This window comes from Tiliqua scincoides, chromosome 1, assembly GCF_035046505.1.
Source record: "Tiliqua scincoides isolate rTilSci1 chromosome 1, rTilSci1.hap2, whole genome shotgun sequence".
Classification (NCBI taxonomy): domain Eukaryota; kingdom Metazoa; phylum Chordata; class Lepidosauria; order Squamata; family Scincidae; genus Tiliqua; species Tiliqua scincoides.
The window spans coordinates 229,437,826-229,458,046 of record NC_089821.1 but is presented as its reverse complement, the minus strand read 5'-3'; the positions used below and the strand labels follow the sequence as shown (position 1 = coordinate 229,458,046).

The 20,221-nt window shown below is 38.7% G+C and overlaps 1 protein-coding gene across 2 annotated transcripts in view; it reads left to right on the top strand.

The window, feature by feature from the left end:
• ARID4B (AT-rich interaction domain 4B) overlaps positions 1–20,221 on the top strand; it is a 114,554-nt gene that overhangs the window by 74,499 nt on the left and 19,834 nt on the right. For both annotated transcript variants that reach the window (XM_066616983.1, XM_066616978.1), the window contains exons 13-16: positions 1,300–1,394; positions 3,374–3,471; positions 5,400–5,652; positions 9,769–9,932. In XM_066616983.1, the coding sequence (XP_066473080.1) occupies positions 1,300–1,394; positions 3,374–3,471; positions 5,400–5,652; positions 9,769–9,932 (610 nt within the window). The remainder of the gene's footprint in view (positions 1–1,299; positions 1,395–3,373; positions 3,472–5,399; positions 5,653–9,768; positions 9,933–20,221) is intronic.

The following is a 20,221-nucleotide window of genomic DNA, read 5'->3' as shown; positions in this document are numbered from 1 at the left end:
TGTGGAACTTCCTCTCATATGAGATCAGGACCACCCCTTTGTGCTAGTATTTTACAGGGCCTTGAAATCTTTTCTTTTTAAGCAAGACTTTAGTTCTTAGTATCTGCTTTTTAGTTTACAACTTGGTCTTATTTTGTTGTTTCTGGTACCTTTGTTTTTATCTGGTTATGATTTTTGTGAGTTTTGTAGTCAGTTGTTGATTTGCTTATTTTTTTCTTCTTGATTTGTTTTGTTCTGTATTTTGTTGGATGTAAGCCACCTTGAGTTTTCCATTTGGAAAGTTAGGCAGGTTATGAATATTGTAAAAGAAAATAAAAATAAGAGTTACCCTACTCAACTTGTGACCCACCAGCTATGTACTGTAGTAAAGTACTATGTAGTAAATGTAATGTACTATTGTAAAGCCAAGTGCTTTACAGTCTCAGATAGGCAGCAAATCAAGAAGTTTATCAACCCCAAGGTGGCTGCCAAAAAAGGCTAGTAGTTCGTGTTTGACTTGGTGGTTTACAGGGTGTGCAACCCTGAAGATAAACATTATTACAGGACAAATACTATTTTAGTATATTCTATGTGCTATGGGCTCTCCCTGTCCATGTGGGATCCATTTCAGGATCCCCTGCAAATACCAAAATCAGAGGATACTGGAAACTGTGGGGCACTGGCATATTGCTGCAGTTACTCACCCGGAGGCCACATCTGGCTCTCTGGAGATTGCGCTGGGCTCTCAGCTTCTTCAGAAGTCCTCTCAGACGTGACCAGAAACCACTTCTAGTTCATGGTGGTGACTTTTGATGATGTCCAGAGGTGTTCTAAGGTTCAGGGAGGCCGTGTGTGGCCTCCTTGTGCCTCAGAACCCCTTTCAGACGTGAGCAGAAGTCATCAGAGCGAAACAGAAGTAGCTTCTGGTCACATCTTGGAGGCCTTCTGAGGAACATGTGGGCTAAGGATCCGTGGATGCTCAGATCTGCAGATGCCAAGCTTGTAGATAAGGTGAAACCACTGTGTACAGTATATTCAATATATTCTGTTGTCCCATAATGCCATTTGTTCAGCTGCCCAATCATAGGCCAGATTGAAAGTATCTGAAAATAAATCCAAATTTGGTCACTTACCTGGGAGTAAGCTCCACTGCAAAGTTAGATTTTTGAGTAAAGGAGTGTAAGATTGGGCTGTGCAGTATATATGTGCTATATAATCTGTGCTGTTAAAACTCTGAACATATTTACGTGCGTTGCCTTCAATATTGTCTTTGTCTTTGCCTTGCGGAAAACCCCCGCTTCAAAGTACTTTCTTTCACAGGGACTCCTATTAATAAACGACCTGTACTTGGATACAGAAACTTGAATCTCTTCAAATTATTCAGACTGGTACATAAGCTTGGAGGATTTGATAATGTGAGTACAATAAATCAGGATAGAAAAATGTCATAGTTAATATGCAACTCTAAAATAAAAATGAAAATAGTTATGTAAAGAAAACAGAGGAACATTTAGAGCTCTTTTGCATGTTATTTTTGCAATTCTGAGAGTGCTTTCCATGTTTTGTTTTCATTTTCTTTAAAAAGCATTTTATTGTATTTGAATCGTAAATTGAGTGTCTTTTCTGTGCTGGGTATACATTCTTCAGTGTCCACGTTATAAAGTTATGGTTCTTGTTTCAAAGCAGTTTTGAAACAAGTTGTTGAGTTGCCTCTGTTCTTTGATTTCCTGTGAGCATAGCAGAAGCTCAGAATTTGGTGGTGCATGCAGAATTTAACTTCCTGAGAATATAAACATTCGTTTTTAGTTTATTTTAAAAAGAAAGTTTTTGTTCTTATGATAGCAAAGTTGGCCTTGAAAATATGGAGACAATGCCTTGTGCTGTGTTATGTAATTAATCTGTAAGATATGAAAAGAAATTCCTGGTTCTGTCATTTATATTCATTAAACAAGTAGCTGACAGAATGCACCTCTGATACATCCTTTGTTTTAATTCGTAGAACACAGCTGCAACTTTCTGAACAAGTAATTTCTGGGTTTAATTTTTCTTAATTCTTGCTGTTAATAATAAAATAGTGTAGATTACGTATAGCTCCCAAAGTGGTTACATGCAGCTGTGCCATCTTCCTAGCGTTCTGGTAATTTTGTGCATGTGTTAATGCAAATCACTTGCCCCAAGACTGCATAGAAATTTTACTGAAAATACAGTACTTAAAAGAACCATATATTTAGTTTTGGTAGAACCATATATTTAGTTTTTGGATTGTGTTAGGGTAAAAAGTAGTATCCTGATTTTTAATATGCAAGACTTTGCGGTAGCAGGATTAAATGGCTGTTAATGGTCATATAACTCACTCAGTGATAGATTTGACCATGATATCTATGGAGATAATCTGCAAATTGAAAGCAGCCTTCAGGGGAAGAATATCACCTGTTTTTGTGTTTAAAAATGGGAGTGACTTACTCTGCGTGCAATGGCATATACACATTTGCATCTCCACCATACACCATGCTGTTTGTGTCATATATGAAGCAAACTCACAGGAAGGTGGTAATTCTCTAAGCAGTAAACTGATCAGTAAGTGAAGTATAAAACAGATGCTAAAGTGCTACTCTGCTACTGTATTATATTAGTATTGCTACAAGTAAGCTCTTAGCCTAATTTTCATAGAGCTAGTCTGAAATGAAGAGCCAAGAGTTATTACAGAGGCATCTCATGCTTTTCAGCAGTGGCAATCTATACAGTGCTAAATTCTGTAGTTTGTATACTAAGAACTTCATGTAAGGTCACAGAAGACTGTATCCCTGTCTGTTCCTCTATGTCCTCAAACTTCCCCTGAAGGTTGGAGGACCTGTATGAAGTCTGGGGGAAGGCTTCATACAGGTCCTCCCCCCTGTATGTGCAGGGGGACAGCAACATCACTGAGATGGAAGCTGCCTGCACTGCTCAACATGCAGAAGATCCCTGGGCCTGATTTCTTGAAATTTCTCTCTCCTACAACAGCCTCTACTATGATTCCCAAACCTTGAAGATCTCCCACCCTTCAAGAGTGGCTTTTCAAGGGATTCAAGGAGCTGCTGTAGGGAGGAGGGGTGAAGAAAGATAACTTGCACTTGGTCCATTGTGATTGTCCTACTTTTAGGATACAGCTCAGCCCATTATGTATGCTAGGTGAGCTAGGTGTGTGGTCAGAGCACATGTTCAAGATATGTGGGTACAGGTATGAAAGTATTAGAAATGGAACTGTAGTATGGAATGAAACACAATACTACTGTATATGTGATGGCAGCATTGTACATCTGAATATCCTCCCTTCCAAAATTTAGATGCTTTAAATTTTGTTTATTTAGTGATTGGTACTGAATGAGGAAACAATTTTCATTCTGTTCTATAGATTGAAAGTGGAGCAGTCTGGAAGCAAGTGTATCAGGATCTGGGGATCCCTGTTTTAAACTCTGCTGCTGGATATAATGTTAAATGTGCTTACAAAAAGTAAGTAAATCTGTATGTATGACCTTTTGGGTGGACTGATCAGTCTCAGCTTTAAAAAGTGTACCATATGTGTTCTGTTTTAATAAAAGAATATATATGTTTTGTCCTACAAAGGAGACTGTGAAATACATCTTTCACTTCAATGGGTGATGGCCATATCTTTGATGGAGTGGTTTGCAATTGGCAGAAGTTCTTTTCATGATCAGAAAAGATCCCTTTTGCTTTCCCAAGGACCTCTTGTGTGAGTGTACCTGTTCTGTTCATGGGAGGAGCTTCCAGCGATGACAGGCTGCTGTGCCAAAATTCTAAATTCCATCTAATATTATAAAAATCTATACCCCTGCTAACTGGTTAAGAGGCACTTTTTCAAGTGGGTGCTCCTCTTTTATTTAGCAGGGGGAGAGTAACTGGCCCATCTCACCCCAGCAGTGCCTTTTCTAGTGGCTGTCTGCTGGTGTTGCATCTTTTTAGATTGTGAACCCTTTTGGGACAAGGAGCCATTAGTTATTTGATTTTTTTCTGTAAACCGCTTTGTGAACTTTTTGTTGAAAAGCGGTATATAAACACTGTTGTTAATAATAATAATAATAATAATAATAATAATAATAATAATAATAATAATAATAATAATAATAATAATAATATATACACATTTCCACAACTGTACTAAATTTAAAGTTGCCGTACTAATGGCCCAGTGCTATCCTTTCTTGGGCTATAAGTATATTTATCTGAAGAGCCTAATGAAATCAGTGAATAAATTTATGTTCAAGTTGGTGTAAAAGAAATTATCTCAAAATAGATGTTGGTTTTTCTCTTTTTAAAGATAATAATCTTAATTGTGGTGTCTTTCTGCATTTTGGCTATGTTATGCCATATGTTGTAGCTAAGTATTCAGATCAAGTCTCCTAAGAACAGCCCCTCTGGATCAGGCCATAGGCCCATCTAGTCCAGCTTCCTGTATCTCACAGCGGCCCACCAAATGCCCCAGGGAGCACACCAGATAACAAGAGACCTCATTCTGGTGCCCTCCCTTGCATCTGGCATTCTGACATAGCCCATTTCTAAAATCAGGAGGTTGTACATGCACATCATGGCTTGTAACCCGTAATGGATTTTTCCTCCAGAAACTTGTCCAATCCCCTTTTAAAGGCGTCCAGGCCAGTCGCCATCACCACATCCTGTGGCAAGGAGTTCCACAGACGGACCACACGCTGAGTAAAGAATTATTTTCTTTTGTCTGTTCTAACTCTCCCAACACTCAATTTTAGCAGATGTCCCCTGGTTCTGGTGTTGTGTGAGAGTGTAAAGAGCATCTCTCTATCCACCCTGTCCATCCCCTGCATAATTTTGTATATCTCAATCATGTACTCCTTGAGGCGCCTCTTTTCTAGGCTGAAGAGGCCCAAACGCTGTAACCTTTCCTCATAAGGCTATTTTTGTGGAAGCCCAGAAAGTACCAGTAAGCCTTTTTAAAAATTTTGTTTGGAAGTTCATAAATTTTATTTCTGAACTTCCACTGTACTTGGCTGACTAGACTTAATTCAACTGTCTTTAAAATATTTATAAAGCTAGTTTTTTTCCCTCCCTTTATTAGTGAAAGAAAAAAATACAACAAAATAGAACAAACACAAAAAAGAGGGAAAGAAGGAAAAAAAATACATGGTATTAATAAGATACATAAAAATGCAAAAAATATTAATAAACCATCAGCAATCTATACTATGAACTATAATCCATAAACAATAAATACACTGTGCTGTATATGATCTAAAAATGCTTCTAAATATCTAAAAATATGTCAGTTGTTGTCTGTTAACCTTTTTCACATATTTATAAAGCAAGTTAACTTTTTTGGTAGTTGTAAAGAATGTCAGTGATTCAACTGATTGGAAAATTGACCTTTGTATGTTGCTGTCTTCTCTTAGATACCTTTATGGTTTTGAAGAGTACTGCACATCAGCTAATATTGAATTTAAAATGGCATTGCCAGAGAAAGTAGCAAGCAAGTCCTGTAAAGACCATGAAAAAGATGTGAAAAAGAATGATGAAGTTGAACAACATGTAAAAGAAATAAAGGTAGAAACTGAAGAAAAAGACATCATAGCAGTCATGAAGCAACAAATAAAAACAACTGAGAATGAAAATGAAAAGAAAGAAAATGATAAATCCTCCTCTTCGGTAAGAGCTGTAACATTCTGTGGATTGCAAAATGTATCTTTTTATTTTATTGAAGTTCTGTGTAGAAGCTGAAGTCATGTTTGGTACTGCATCTGTTAACATCATCTGTTATCTGTCAACACTGTGTCTTACAGTACAAGCCTATGCATGTCTACTCAGAAATAAGTCCCATTGAGTTCAATGGGACTTACTTCCAGGTGAGTGTGTATAGGGTTGTAACCTTATTCTATCATTTAGGTATTATTTGTTGACTACATTTCTCCTATTGTATATGGGATCACAGCCTATTGTGGTCCAGATTCACTTGGAAGGCTGTTCCTTTCTCACTATCCTTGTGCCGAACATACCATATATGTTCAGTGGCATAGCCATTATTCAAGAAAAAGCACCATGCTAGGTGCTTGCATGTTGATCTACTGATGAGGAAGGCTCTAGTCTGCCACAGACCAGAGGGTTCCGCACAAGCAGCTCCAGTATGAAGAAGGGCTACTGGCTGCAGCTTTGTATTCAGCTGTGAAGGCCTGAAGCAAAACTGTGGAAACTTTTCCGGGGCGGGGGCGGGGGGGGAGGTCTACTTTTTGCCCATATTCTGAAAAAAAAATTAAAATATTTTGTGAGTGATGATTGAAACTCTTCTCAAAGCAGTGTTTTAAAATGCTTTTGTTACGTCCAGTTTGCTACCAACGATGTGTTGGATCCAAAATTCTATGGTAATAATGTTAGCAAGGATGGCATTGCTATCATATTTAACTAGATAGCTAAACAGCATATTTAGGGCTCTTGATATTCAGAAAGCACTTTCAAATGTTGTAGAACTCAGAACATATTCAGGTATTTGATCTGGGCATACAGTCTGAGTCTGCCAGTCATATGGCCCCTGTAGCATGGAGTCAAGACCTCTGTAGAACATAGCTTGGCTCCTCATTTGCCTCAAATTGCTCCATTTTCTTCATCAGTTGAATACAGTGATAAGTGTTTAAAAATCTTAATGGCTTGTATCCTAGGTTTAGTTAGGCATGATTTAGAAACGTAACTGAACATCAGATACAACCCAGTATAACTCAGATTTATTTCCTGAATCAGAATGATAGCTGATGGATCCATAGTTTCAGGTTCAGAACTTTCATTTTAGGCTTTGTGGACTTCAGAAAATGAAAGATTTTCATAAACTGACACATACTTCTCACATCTTTCACATGTTAGCTTGTTTCTTGATTGTATTTGCACATGTCTGTATTTTTAGGTATTTATTATGTAGGGGAATAGAGTGGGTTATAAATAAATAAATGTGGGTTCATTTCCATGACACTTGCAGCCCAATACTGTGCATAATTACTTGGAAGCATGCCCCACTGTGTTCAGTGAGGTTTACTCACTTGGATAGTGTGCATTGGATTAGAGCAGCGGTTTTCAAACTCTCCGGGAGTTTGAAATCGCTGTAAGTCCTTGCTGAGGCAGGGGGAGGCGGCGGGGGTGGGGGAAGGCAGCAGCATGGTCCCCAGGATCGCGCAGCTCATGGGGCTGCAGGGGCTTGGCTGTACTTACCAGAGCCTCCTGCAGCCTCCCAGGGGTGCAGGGAGCCCTGCATGACCATCAGCAGGGCTCCCCGAAGCTGCAAAAGCGAAAGTGGAGCGATTGCTCTCCACTTCCAGTTTAGTGGAAGTGGAGCACGATCGCTCCACTTTCACTTCTAAAGTATCGGGGAGCCCTACAGATGGTCTCTGCAGGAGGTTCTGGTAAGTGCACCGAAGCCCCTGCAGCCCCCTGAGTGGCGCGATCCTGGGGATCCTGGGAATTGCACCACTGCCTCCTCCCTGCCTCTTCCCTGCCCCCATCCTTTAAGGGAGCAGAGGCCAGGGCCCACAGGCTGATGTGTCGCAGCGCCCCAGTTTGAAAAGCCCTGGATTATAGCCTTATTGTGGATACGATGATATATTGTTGGGGAGTTCAATATTACCATCAAGTTTAAGTGAATTTCCACATTTGTTGCTATTGGTTAGAGATGTTTATTTTCTGTCATTTTTAAAATGATTTTTAAAAAATCTGTTTTTGTTAAAAATAGGAATTTCTTGTTCCTACATGGTAAATCTGAAGTATGAAGCTGCTGTTTCCAAGCATAGAAATTCTAAGCATTACATTTCTAAGCATAGTGTTTCAAAGTTTAGATATAATTCTGGGTATATTTATAATTTATATTTAGTTTTATTATTTGTTATAAGAGGCATTCAGAAATATACCGAATAGTAGAGTTTGATGTGCTGTGGTTCACCTAATACATTTCTTGTGTATAAGCTGGTAGAATAACTTTGAGGTTTGATTAGAAAGTAAGTATTGTATATCATTCAATTCTTCCCAAAATGTCATTTTTTTTCCCTTGTAAAACATGATTATTTTTTTTTTCATCATGGCTTCAAAAATTCAAACAGTTTTACATCTCTGGTCACCTAGATTGCAGTCCTTCATGCAAGGAGGTCCTCTGGCAGACGTTAGGCTGCTATCCTCTTCCTTACTAGAAGATCTAATAGATCTGCTTCTGGGGAGGTGCACTTGCTTGTTTCCTAAAATGACAGGTTGTGATGCCTTTCTGTGAACAGATATAGTTTCCTCTCATCTTATGCCCAGTTGGCTTACATGAATTCTGTTGTGTGAATTCTGGCAAGCTGTCAGGAAACCAAGAAACAAACCAGAAAGTCAAAGGAGAACAGTTTAAACACTAAAATGTTCTACTTAAGTAAACTTAAATAGTAAAACTTAAACACCACTTCCAGTTTTTTTTGAAAACCAGGGCTGGGGAAGTAGCATTTTAAAGCCTTCTCAGGCCTCAGAACAACATTCACAGGGCTGGGGAGGTGGCACATGGCCTCCCTGGCCCTCAGAATACCCTCTGGAGGTGTCAGGAGCCCAGCTTAAGGTGCCTTAAGTCCAGTGTGGCCCCTGGCATAAAATGACTTTGACACTCCTGTGCTAGTCAATTTCATTCCATTAGGTCATTTTGTTAGGAGGGCCACATCTCTCTGACACTGTGTCGGGGCCGGGGAAATAATAATAATAATAATAATAATAATAATAATAATAATAATAATAATAATAATAATACAACTTTATTTGTATCCCGCCCTTCTCCCTGAAAGGGACCCAGGGCGGCTTACAACATGTAAAAAACAATTTTAAAAAGCATGATTTAACACAGATAAAAACATATTAAAAACACATTAACAGAGGCCATAAAAACAGTAGTCAGAATAAAGTCAGAATAAAAAGAGCATAAAACAGCAAAATCATAGAGGAATCCAGTCTGTCAAAAAGAAACTAAAAGATGTATAAAAGTGTTAAAAAGGCCATGGAATCAGAAGGCTTGTTTAAAGAGCAGGGTCTTCAGGCCTCGCCGAAAAAACTCAAGAGGGAAAAAAGAATTAACATTTCAAATTTGAATAAATTTACATAAATGAATATATTAGAGATGGAACTTATATGAACGAATGAGGGTCTTACAATAGCTCAAGGCCTATAAAAGGCCTTGCACAAAGCAAGGCTGGCCTTTCCTTCGCTGCCGCTGCTGCATCACAAATGTGAAACAGCAAGCAGTGGAGGGAGCCCTCATCCCACAGCTCACGCGAGAGGTCGAACAGTCACCCTCATGCGGAGAGCACTTGTGTCGGGCAAGCATGGGCTCCAGCAAGTCTCTGGAGGGCCAGAGTCTCATTGGAGACTGGGGGCTTCCCACAGGGTTTGCCACCCCTGCATTAGGTAAATATATGCTATAGGCACTATGCTGCAATCAGCCACTAGATGGGAATGACTGTAATAGAAATTACATTCCATAACATTCAGCCCCATTTAGTGACTGAATGCATTTATAGCATCTGTGTAATTTAATGGAGTGAAATTGACTAGTATGTAATGCAACAGGCTGAATATTCTCATAACTATAGAATTGCTTAACAACAGAGATTGGAGAATTTATCCCTACCAAGGAATGCACACCTGAACACAATTTTAGCATTGTGCTGACTCTGGAACACAACCCTTGCGTAAAATGAGGGAAGACTGTACTTAAAAGTAAATGCTCTGCTTTCTGTGTTTAAATTATTCTTGCAATGTATTTATTTCTCTTAGGGAAACAAAAAGGGTTTTCAAGAATGTCAATCTGACCAGGAAAAGGAATTCAAAATAATGAAAACAGATGATCAAGCCAATATGGAACGTAATGAGGATGAGAAGAGTAAAGACTTGGAAAATGAGAACACCAGTTCAGAGACTGAAGAGAGAGAAAAATCAAAGTAAGGGTCCTTTATTTTCAGTTTAACTGCATGTGGGAAACAGTACTTGGTTCCAGATCAGTTTGATTGTGATCATTGAAAGTTTTAAAATAAAAAGCAACTGTCTTCATGATCTATTCTAATATTAGATCGTGTTTAACATTTCCAATCAGGACACACTCATTGTTAGGAGCTCCTTCTGGAAACTATTTGTCTATCTGTCTAGTTGACATGTAACCTTGCTTTAGTGGTGGTAGAAGATATCAGGAATGTCTGGAGGGAGAACACGGAAAAGAGTGGATAGGGAATTCAAATCAGTCAGAACTAGAAACCTTTGGGAACTGGAAAATGAGAGGAGAGGATTGTGGGGCACCTGGGATTCCCAAGAAGCAAGGATGACCCCTGAGGGGTAGGAAAGTGGACAGATTCTTAACTGGCCCAGACATGGACTGGGACAGTGAACAAGCAGAATCTAATACCTCCCTGGGCTCAAATTTGGGAGGGGAGGGGTTTGGGGTTGTACCCTAGTCGTCATCCTCAAAACTGAGGATTTGCATCTCATGCCCCTCTGCAAACAGGGTAACAGGCATGCTCCCTTTGCTCCCAGTCCAGCCTCCTCATCCTTGTTCTGTGGTAATATTTTATTCTTGACAGCTGGCACTACCACTCAATCACTCTTTCATTGTCCCAGTCCCCTTCTTCTACCTCTGGATGTGGCATCACCACTGACACAGCAGCTAAGTTGCGTTTCCCCATCCTCAGGGAGTACACAAACTGTTTCTGTGCAGCTCCTGTAGCAATACCACCCTGTTGACTGCAGTGCCACTGGCCCTATCTCCCAGTGAGAGGTGGACACAGTGGCAGTTTCTGACTTTGGCCAGGATAACATTGTTGAACCATAGTATGGGTTATGGCATAGAGTTTGCAAAGTTACAAAGAAATTTTTGAATTTGGGGGATCTTGGGTATGAGAAGAATATAAGCTGGAGCCAGAGGAATTGTGCAGAATAGGTTAAAAGGAAATGAATTAGGGCAAATGCAAAATATGGATACCTGCGGATAACTGCCAAATAACTTCAGATAGAATAAGTAATAGAAGTATCAACAAAGTTTAAGTGACTTGGCACAATTGGTATCCACCAGAAGGAGTGTAATTTTCCTGCTGTATTTCATTCCCATGATAAGGTGGCAGCATCTACAGAACTGATATTGCTACTTTGTTGTAACAATGTATAAATCTTCCAATCCTCCCTTGATTTTGCTAGTTGGCTTTAAAAATCTCTGTCCAGATTACTTAACTGAAATGAATTCAGAAATATCTATGATCTGGATATTGTATGTATGTGACTGGCCTTGGTCCTGGAGTCTGTCTGAATAGTTGGCACTCAGACATGCATGATTCTGTGGGTCCCTTTCAGGGGGAAAGGTGATTAATCAGTCAGTTTTATAAATGTACGCTCCTTTTTTAAAACATGCAAAATATATGTATAATATGTTGAAAGTAGCCCACTGTGCTTTCAAGTTTTGCTATCAAGCAGAGTTGATTATTTTTTTTCATATTGAGGTTTGTGTACTTTTTTTATTGTGGATCTACTTTTCACACTTTTTTTTAGGGTGACTGAAAGCCTTTTAAGTTCAGATTTCATTGTTCTTAGTACACATCTCAGATTACATCTATAGTATGGGTTTCTCTTAGCTCTGCGTGTTTGCCTGTGGTGAGAATTATCTATAGCATTAGTTCAGTGCAAAGGTTGTTTCTATGGTTACTGGTGCCTTTTGTTTGGTGTTTGGTGGTACTGAGGAGCTGTTTGGAATGTGATGAGACTAGGGTAAACGGAAGTGTTCAAGAAAGTGAGTGAAGAAGCATGCCTTGGATATCCATAGATATTATAGGGAAAAAGGATCTCTGAGGAGCACCTTAGAAATCTGCCCCAAAAAGTCTTTAAAGTATAAATATGCATGCTGTCTTTTCTTGCACATGCTCTGGGCTTTCTTTCACTTAAATATCTTGACTGAAGGTACAACTGTAAGTAATCCACTCCAGCAGTGATTTTCAACCCTTTTCATCTCACAGCACACTGGCAGGGCACTAAAATGGTCAAGGCACACCATCAGTTTTTGAACAATTGACAAGACACACTGTGCTGCCAAGGGGGGGCTCACCCCCCCAGTGGCCCTACTTATAAATGACCCTTTCCCAAATTTCCGTGGCACACCTGGGGACCATTCGCAGCACACCTATGCGCCATAGCACAGTGGTTGAAAATGGCTGCACTACAGTGTCCCATTAAAATGTAGCAGTCAGTACATTCCTTTTTATTGCATTCAGTTGGATAGATCCTCAGAATGTTATCAGAACACAGTGGCTCAAGGCCTAATGTTGACACTCACACACACACACACCCTTTCCATGTGGTTGTTTACAGTATATGCTGTCATGTTGGAATTTTGGGAGTTCCAGCTATCATATTTTTTTGAAGTACGTTCCTAACCTTCATGGTTTCAAACAACTTTTGCCATTGAACATTTAAACTTTTTTATTTGAGTCTCAGTGATAAGTTTCTTATCCATGTGCATCAATTCTTCCATTCATTTGTTCTTCCATCTTGCAAAGACAAACAACCGTCTTTAAAGCACTTCTGTTTGTCACTGAATATAATTATTCAGGGGTTTTATGGTTTATGAGTGTTGCTACCTGGAAGAGAAAATTGTTTACTCCTGATACAGTTAACAGCCTATAGCAAATCACTTTTGTAACTTAGTAATTTGTCTTTGAAGCTATAGCCTTGCTGTATACAGCAACATGTTAGCCATTGTGCTGCTGCAGTTCCATGACTGCCATTCAGTCAAGATTGCAACAGGGTCCTGTAGTCCATAAATATTTTAAAGGTACTCATAACAAATGATTAAAGTTAACCTTGACCTTGGTTGGTCTTTCATATCTACATGCAAACTTATATATGTGTTCCATTAAAATGTCTTTTAAAATGTGTCCTATTAAAATCTATATGGAATTTTAAAATCTAGGGTACAATGATATAAAATATAGATCTTTTTGTATAGTTCCTTTATTCATCAAAATTAAGGGAGAGTAAGCAAAACAAAACAAAAAAAACCTGACTTAACATTTTTAAGCAAATCCACTGCACCAGCTTAGGCAGCTGCTATAGAATTGTGTGAGGCTTTCATTAGTTTCCTGGCCTTTTGGATCCCCTTCCTCAGTACCATGGATGCCCACGATTTTACTATTGCTGGTATCCCTTTGGTCAGTATAGCTTGTTAAGTTAGCAAAGAGAGCTTTGGTTATAACTGAATCTAGTTGTAATGAAGAACATTTATTAGGATGAGATACAAAGTCACCTTTTTTGAAATAGTGATTCTATTGTTTTGATTATCTAGAAATATAACCATATACCTTACTGTATTATGTTGTATTACGTTGTATTATGTTGTACTGGAGGTTGTCCATGACTTTGTGTGCCTTGGCTCAACAATCTCCGACACTCTTTCTCTGGATACTGAGCTAATCAAACACATTGGTAAAGCAGCTACCACATTTTCCAGACCCACAAAGAGAGTCTGGTCCAACAAGAATGACGGAACATTCCAAGATCCAGGTCTACAGAACTTGTGTCTTGAGTACACTTCTGTACTGCAGCAAGTCATGGACTCTTCGCTCGCAATAGGAGAAGAAGCTGAATGCTTTCCACATGTGCTGCTTCCAATGCATCCTTGGTATCACCTGGCAGGACAAAGTTCCAAACAACACAGTCCTGGAACGAGCTGGAATCCCCAGCGTGTATACACTGCTGAAACAGAGACGCCTGCGTTGGCTTGGTCATGTCGTGAGAATGGGTGATGGTTGGATCCCAAAGGATCTCCTCTATGGAGAACTTGTGCAGGGAAAGCGCCCTACGGGTAGACCACAGCTGCGCTACAAGGATATTTGCAAGAGGGATCTGAAAGCCTTAGGAATGAATCTCAACAGATGGGAAACCTTGGCCTCTGAGCGTTCTGCTTGGAGGCAGGCTGTGCAGCATGGCCTTTCCCAGTTTGAAGAGACACTTTGCCAACAGACTGGGGCAAAGAAAGGAAGGCCCATAGCCAGGGAGAAAGACCGGGGACACACTACACTTGCTCCCAGTGTGGAAGGGATTGTCACTCCCGAATTGGCCTTTTCAGCCACACTAGATGCTGTGCCAGAACCACCATTCAGAGCGCGATACCATAGTCTTTCGAGACTGACAGTTGCCAACAACAACAATTACAGATGGTTTTGAAATAGTGTGTATATTATGTATCTAATGCTTGTGTTCTGGATGGTTTGCCACTTTTATTATTCATTAATATATGTTAGTTTCTAACATATCAGATCTTCATTATCTCAATTTTCTTCTTCAGTCAAAAAAGCAGTGAGTTTATTCACATATTGTCTTGAACCTTAATGTTTGTGACTCATAAACTGTAAAGTTTAGTGGCAGGTACCCTATTGTCCTAGAGAACTGTCTTCTAAATCTTTGTAAAATGTGTGCCTTGTGCCTGTGATTCATGTGGTGTTGTACTGCTTGGACACAGATTGAGACGTTAAAATTTACGGTTGACAATTTGCTAAAGCTAATGTTAGGAACAACTCTACAAAGCATAATTGAAAACTATGAAACATAATAGGGATTTTAAAAGTATCTATTAAGCACTATATCGCTATAATCCTTTCATAAGTACTTCATTGTGGAGATTAGTCATGGTATGTTTGCATCAAAGGAAATCATTTTACTGGAGTTAACTAGTTCATACAAAATAAAAATTGTTGGAGTTGCTCCACCTGCTGTCCCCGCTACCACCATTCCTCACAGCTTTTGAAGGATGTTCAGTTCCTAAAAAGTGATTGAATCATTTTTGGTATAATTGTGAATATGTTTTCTCTTATTTTATGGGCAATATTTTAAAAGTATAGGAAACTTATTAATGGTGTTCATTCTTCAATATTACTTTTAGGACCAGATCTGATGTAATGTTGTTTCCCTGCAAATCATAGTCTGCTAATTGCATGTAAATCTTGGGAACATGAGCTCCTGTCTTTGGTCCAGATTCTGCCTTTCCTTCACTTATCAGCTTTCCCCTAACCAGATTCCCTTTTAACCAGATTCCCTTTTAATCAGATTTCCTTTTAACCTGGGACTTCAGACGCACTTCAGAAGGCTGAGTTTGCAGAGTATTAACCGTGGTTAAGTGTCTGTGCAGATGTAGTTGGGCCTGATAATAGAAAGGAAGGGGAATTCATTCTGAGGAAGGAAAGTTTCAGAGGCAGATGACCAGTGATTTTAAAACCCATGATTTTAAAGAGCAGGCATTGCTTCCACCCTGTACTTCAGGAAAGAGTAATATGTATTTTGCATATTAGGTTGTCTGTAGGTTTTTTCAGTCTGATGAGATTAATATGTTTTCAGTAGGGTGATGTATTTCAAAAACCATTTAAAATGGCTTTTAGAGAACTGTTTGAGGGTAGTTGCCTTCTCTGCCCACCTGCCTGAATGTTGCTTGCATCTCTCCTGCCTGTTGTCATAGCACAACACAATGTTTTCCCACCTATGGTTCCTGTCACTCTTTGTGGTACAAACTTACTACAAGTGGAATGTTACACTTCCTGTTGAAACACATTGTTGTACAATTGCGGGTGTAATCCTAACCCCTTATGTCAGTGCTTTCCAGCACAGGCATAGTGGTGCCAATGGGATATGTGCTGCATCCTGCAGTTGGGTGTCACTCACGGAGGCTTCCTCAAAGTAAGGGAATGTTTGTTCCCTTACCTCAGAGCTGCACTGCCCTTATGTCAGTGCTGGAAAGCACTGGCATAAGGCATTAGGATTGCGCCCTGTGGCTATGAGCCCCTCCCCCCTGATTTTAATGCAGAGAGAGATGGCACTTAAACCCTCCACAGCATGACTGCTTTTCTCCAGGGCTATTATAACTGAACACTGTAGTGCAGCCTGTGCTAGTGAATCTGTCTTCTGGCCCTACATGCTTAAGAGCCACATGCATTGCTCATTGCTGTTTGTTGCTCATTGTGGGAAACAGAGGGAGAGTAGAAATGTTCACTTTACCACTGGACTGCTTAATTGCTTGGCTGTCCTAGGCAGAGAGGCAGATAGCTGATTTAGATTTCATGCAGTGTACTTTTTGTATGTGGTAACACAGGTCCCAGTCAAATGGAACCTGTACATTTTAACATATCAAACACAGAGAGTTGGAATTATGCTCTAAGCATGTAATAAGGTTAAATCCGTTCATGTGGAGCTTAGGAAAAATGAGCAACAGAATTTTGAACCAGTTTGTTTCATCGTTTTGTGTTTACAGAATTGTGCTTTAAGTTTATGTTTGCATCAAACCACAGGGTTTGATTTAAATGCACTGAGGTTTATGCACAGATGCAAAAACAGTCTTAATGTTAATCATATAAGTATTATTTTCAGATGAAAGAACAAAAGATAATAGAGCTATCTCTTCTGTCTATGTAGCTTTTGAGTTATTTGGAAAAATGATATAGTTATGCTTTTAAAAGCTTTTGGAATTATCATGTAATGACTGAATATAAATTAAGGAGGACATTTTGAACAGTGCAGAGACCCAGGGTTTATTGTAATTGTCTATTAAAAGAATAATTTAAACAATTCTAAAATAGCATTTAATTGTGGAAATATGTAGTTTCGAAATATTTACTCAAAACAAATACCTGCTTGAAAGTAATCCTTCACTTTTGTTATGATTGTAAGGAATTTTCATTAGGAAAATATTTGTATAGCAACATTTTATAGAACACTCTAAGATTAATACTTTAAGGGGCAACAACAAATGGAACAGTCTACTTGATCACTTATGCTGATAGAGTTCCATTCATTTCTACCTAATATTGTCATTGAGTATAAAGTACTTGGTATGTACTGAAGAATCTTCATGGGAGACTTAGGGTGCAATCCGATGCATGTCAGCTCAGAAGTCGTCTTATTAAATTCAGTGGAAATTACTCCCCTGTAAGTGTGTATAGGATTACAGCATGAATGACATTTTCAAGAGATTTGGGATAAAATGCAAGTAACAGATATATTTTTAATGTATCATTGATATAGTGAAATAACAGAGGCTTAAGTATTGAACCATGGGCTTAAGACCCATTGATTTATATAGAAGTTAAGCGGGCTAAACTTTCTCTGGGTTGTGTCTGTGGAGACTTGCAAAAAGTGTTTGTAAGGAAAGAAATTATATGATTTAGGGCCCAATCCTTTCCACCTTTACAAAGCCGACGTAACCACAAAGGAAACAAACATTCCTTTATCTTGAAAAGGCCCCCATAACTGCCCCCCATCACTGCATTAAAGCTGAAAAGTTGGATAGGGTTGGACCCTCAGTCTTATGCATTACTGGGGGAAAGCCACTACTGTAGATGTAACAAGGTAGTTTTGAATTGACAAAGGGAATTTACGCTAAATTTGGATCTAGTGCAATTGATATTGGGTATGTTGAGTGTTACTTCTCTTAGGTTGGCCTTTTAACAGTATTTACTTTATTATCATTAAGTATTATCAGTTTCCAATATGCATTTCAATGTAGGTGTTGGCTGGTTTCTTTTATTTTTTCTTTCTAAAGGTGGACACTCCTGCTCTTTGGGACATTGTTAAATTGCTTGAGGTAGTTTACATTTGGGAATAGCTTGCATCCTCATTTTACCTTGTCGGTAGAGCTCTAATGCTGTGGACTTTCAGGTGTCCACTATTCAATACTACCATTTTTGTACTACCATTTAGCCTAAATCTTCATATTATTGCAGCTTTGTGAAACATATTTAAAAGCCTATAGGTATCATCTGCTTTGCATAAAGTTTTTCTATTAGTATACCACAGTTGGAATACAAAAAAAATCCAGCTTTTGCCTGTACGCACACATGGCATGTAAGGCTTTTCCACAGCATACGGGTCTACCCTGGCTTCCTTTTATCTAAGGACTTCTGCTTCGTGGTGTTCAGTGCTTTGCTTCTTATCTGTACGACAAGATTTTCAGTCTGAGAATAAAATGCTATGATCTTCATATTACAAATCTACAAAACATACAGATCTATTGGAAACCCAAACAGGCATGTATTCTTGACCATTCTCCTGTTCCCTGAATATCCTTGACTTGGTTGCATCTTTATATCTTCCATCTGTGATTTCAAATCACTCTTCAGCATTTTTAAATATAAAATGATCTCTGCTATAACTTTCTTATACATCCTGGTGTTTGCTTCAAGAAGATGTTACTGCCTGATCTGAGGATTTAAGGATAATTTTATGTGCTTTTTAGTCTGAGTCTTTCACATTTCTATAATTTTTTCAAGCTTTTCTTTGCAACAATTGAAGGCTAGAAACCTGCTTTCAAAAGAAAAGAGAACTGAGGAGAAGCTAATGGGAGACACACTGGCTGCATTTTGCCTTCCTGTGATTTAAACAGTGAAGATTTCATAATAGGAAAATACGAAAAAAAAAGTATACAAGTTGACTGCTTAGACATATCTGTTTAATAAGATCTCCATCATCAGTGTTGCCTTATGTTTAATAAGTTGGCTTGTAGGAACCTGAAAGCACTGATGATGTAAACTTGATAGAATGATGTAAACTTGATTGGATGATAGGAGAGGGATGCTGCAATCTAGAAGCTGTTCACAGGGCCCTTTTAGCTAAAGGAAGTTTTCATAACTTCCAGTAGTTGCCCACATGCACAATAACATGATTAATTCTGCACATTCAATAGCGTTTGCCAGTATGATTTTTAACGGTATAGTCCTCTTTATGCTTTTCCCACTGCACCCTCATGCTGCACAGCAAACCCGTTTTGAAATGGTGATTTTATTGTGCCCATAATATTTGGAATATGGGATACAGTTTGGGGGGAAAAGTTCTTTTTTAAAAAAAAAAAAAAGCTTAAAATCCCTTTGGCACTGCTGAAAGAAACTTTCTGGACTGGAGCCAAAGGCCATAATACATATTGAAATAGGTCATCTCTTTGTTAACTTCAACTCAGATATATACTGAATAGGCTATATGTTAAGATTTAGTGTGGCCTTTCTGGTAGGTTGATCCCATTTATGTGAGAGAAGCACCTGAATGTTAATGAATCTATATTATAAAACAACTAAGGAAAAATAAAATTGCATTTCTTTTTGTTTATACTAAATATTAAAAATTAAAGTTTGAATTTTTATATTTCAAGCAGAGCATCTCTCTCCATATAGTTGTTAACCTATTTTTAAAAAATGGTGTGGTTTTAAGATTTTCTCTAAATAGTGTTCAGTTATAAATGTTTTCTAGCTATATACAATGAACTAGATACATTCCTGCCTCCAGTTTATAATTGTTAGGGCTGGCATTCAAAGAATGGGCATGCATAATGTGAGAGAGAATTGTAGGCATAGCTGGAGCTTTGCAGTCTTTTCTTGTTGTAACAGTGTCCACTGTTGAGTGATAAAGTGCTTTTTACACTGAAGAAAGCCTTGTCTGTTCTGCAGCTGAAACTGCTGTGACCAAAACAAAAAGTAATGCTTCAGCTGCACATGCGGTTCTCTCTTGTACAGCTTGTCTCCTCTTCAGATCCTGGCTAGGCTCTAATTTGGGGTGCCTGCCCCTTCAGAACACTAGGCCAGATTCCATAGGAAACTTGACAAAAATCTTCTGCCCAATATTTCTGAAGAGGTACTCTCAAAATGAAATCAGTTTTAAATTTCTTAAAGCATGTGATTAAAGTGTTGGATTGAGGTATAATTTTGAAAACTTTTACTACTACATAAATATTTCTATGTATCAGGCAGGACCCAAAGAACTACTATAGGTTTGCCCAAGGACCTGGTTGTGAGATTTTTTACTGTTTCCTTTGAACAGAAGGCACTTCCTTGGATGTATGAAATTAGTTGCTCAGTTCTTTGGATCCAGTCCTTAGTAGGCTAAGAATATCTGCTTTTGAAGCAGTCCTTTACCAGTTAACCACCTGTAACAAAATCACACATTTATCCAGTAAAGTCTTTGAAGACTAGTCACGTGTAAAGCACACAGTGAAAAATTCATGCAAAATTATGTAACTATAGTGAGAAATATGGGCCCAAGATGGAGGGGGGAAGCTGAAATATCTAGAGTAGTCAACTCCAATACCTTCTTGGCTCATAGGTACATCCTTAGTCTTCATAGATAGCAGTAGACATTTCTCATTAAATCAAGTCATCTTTTAAATCTTCTGTTAGCTTTGAAGCATCTTTCTGTCACTGATTCTGGTTGCTTGGCTATTTTCTTG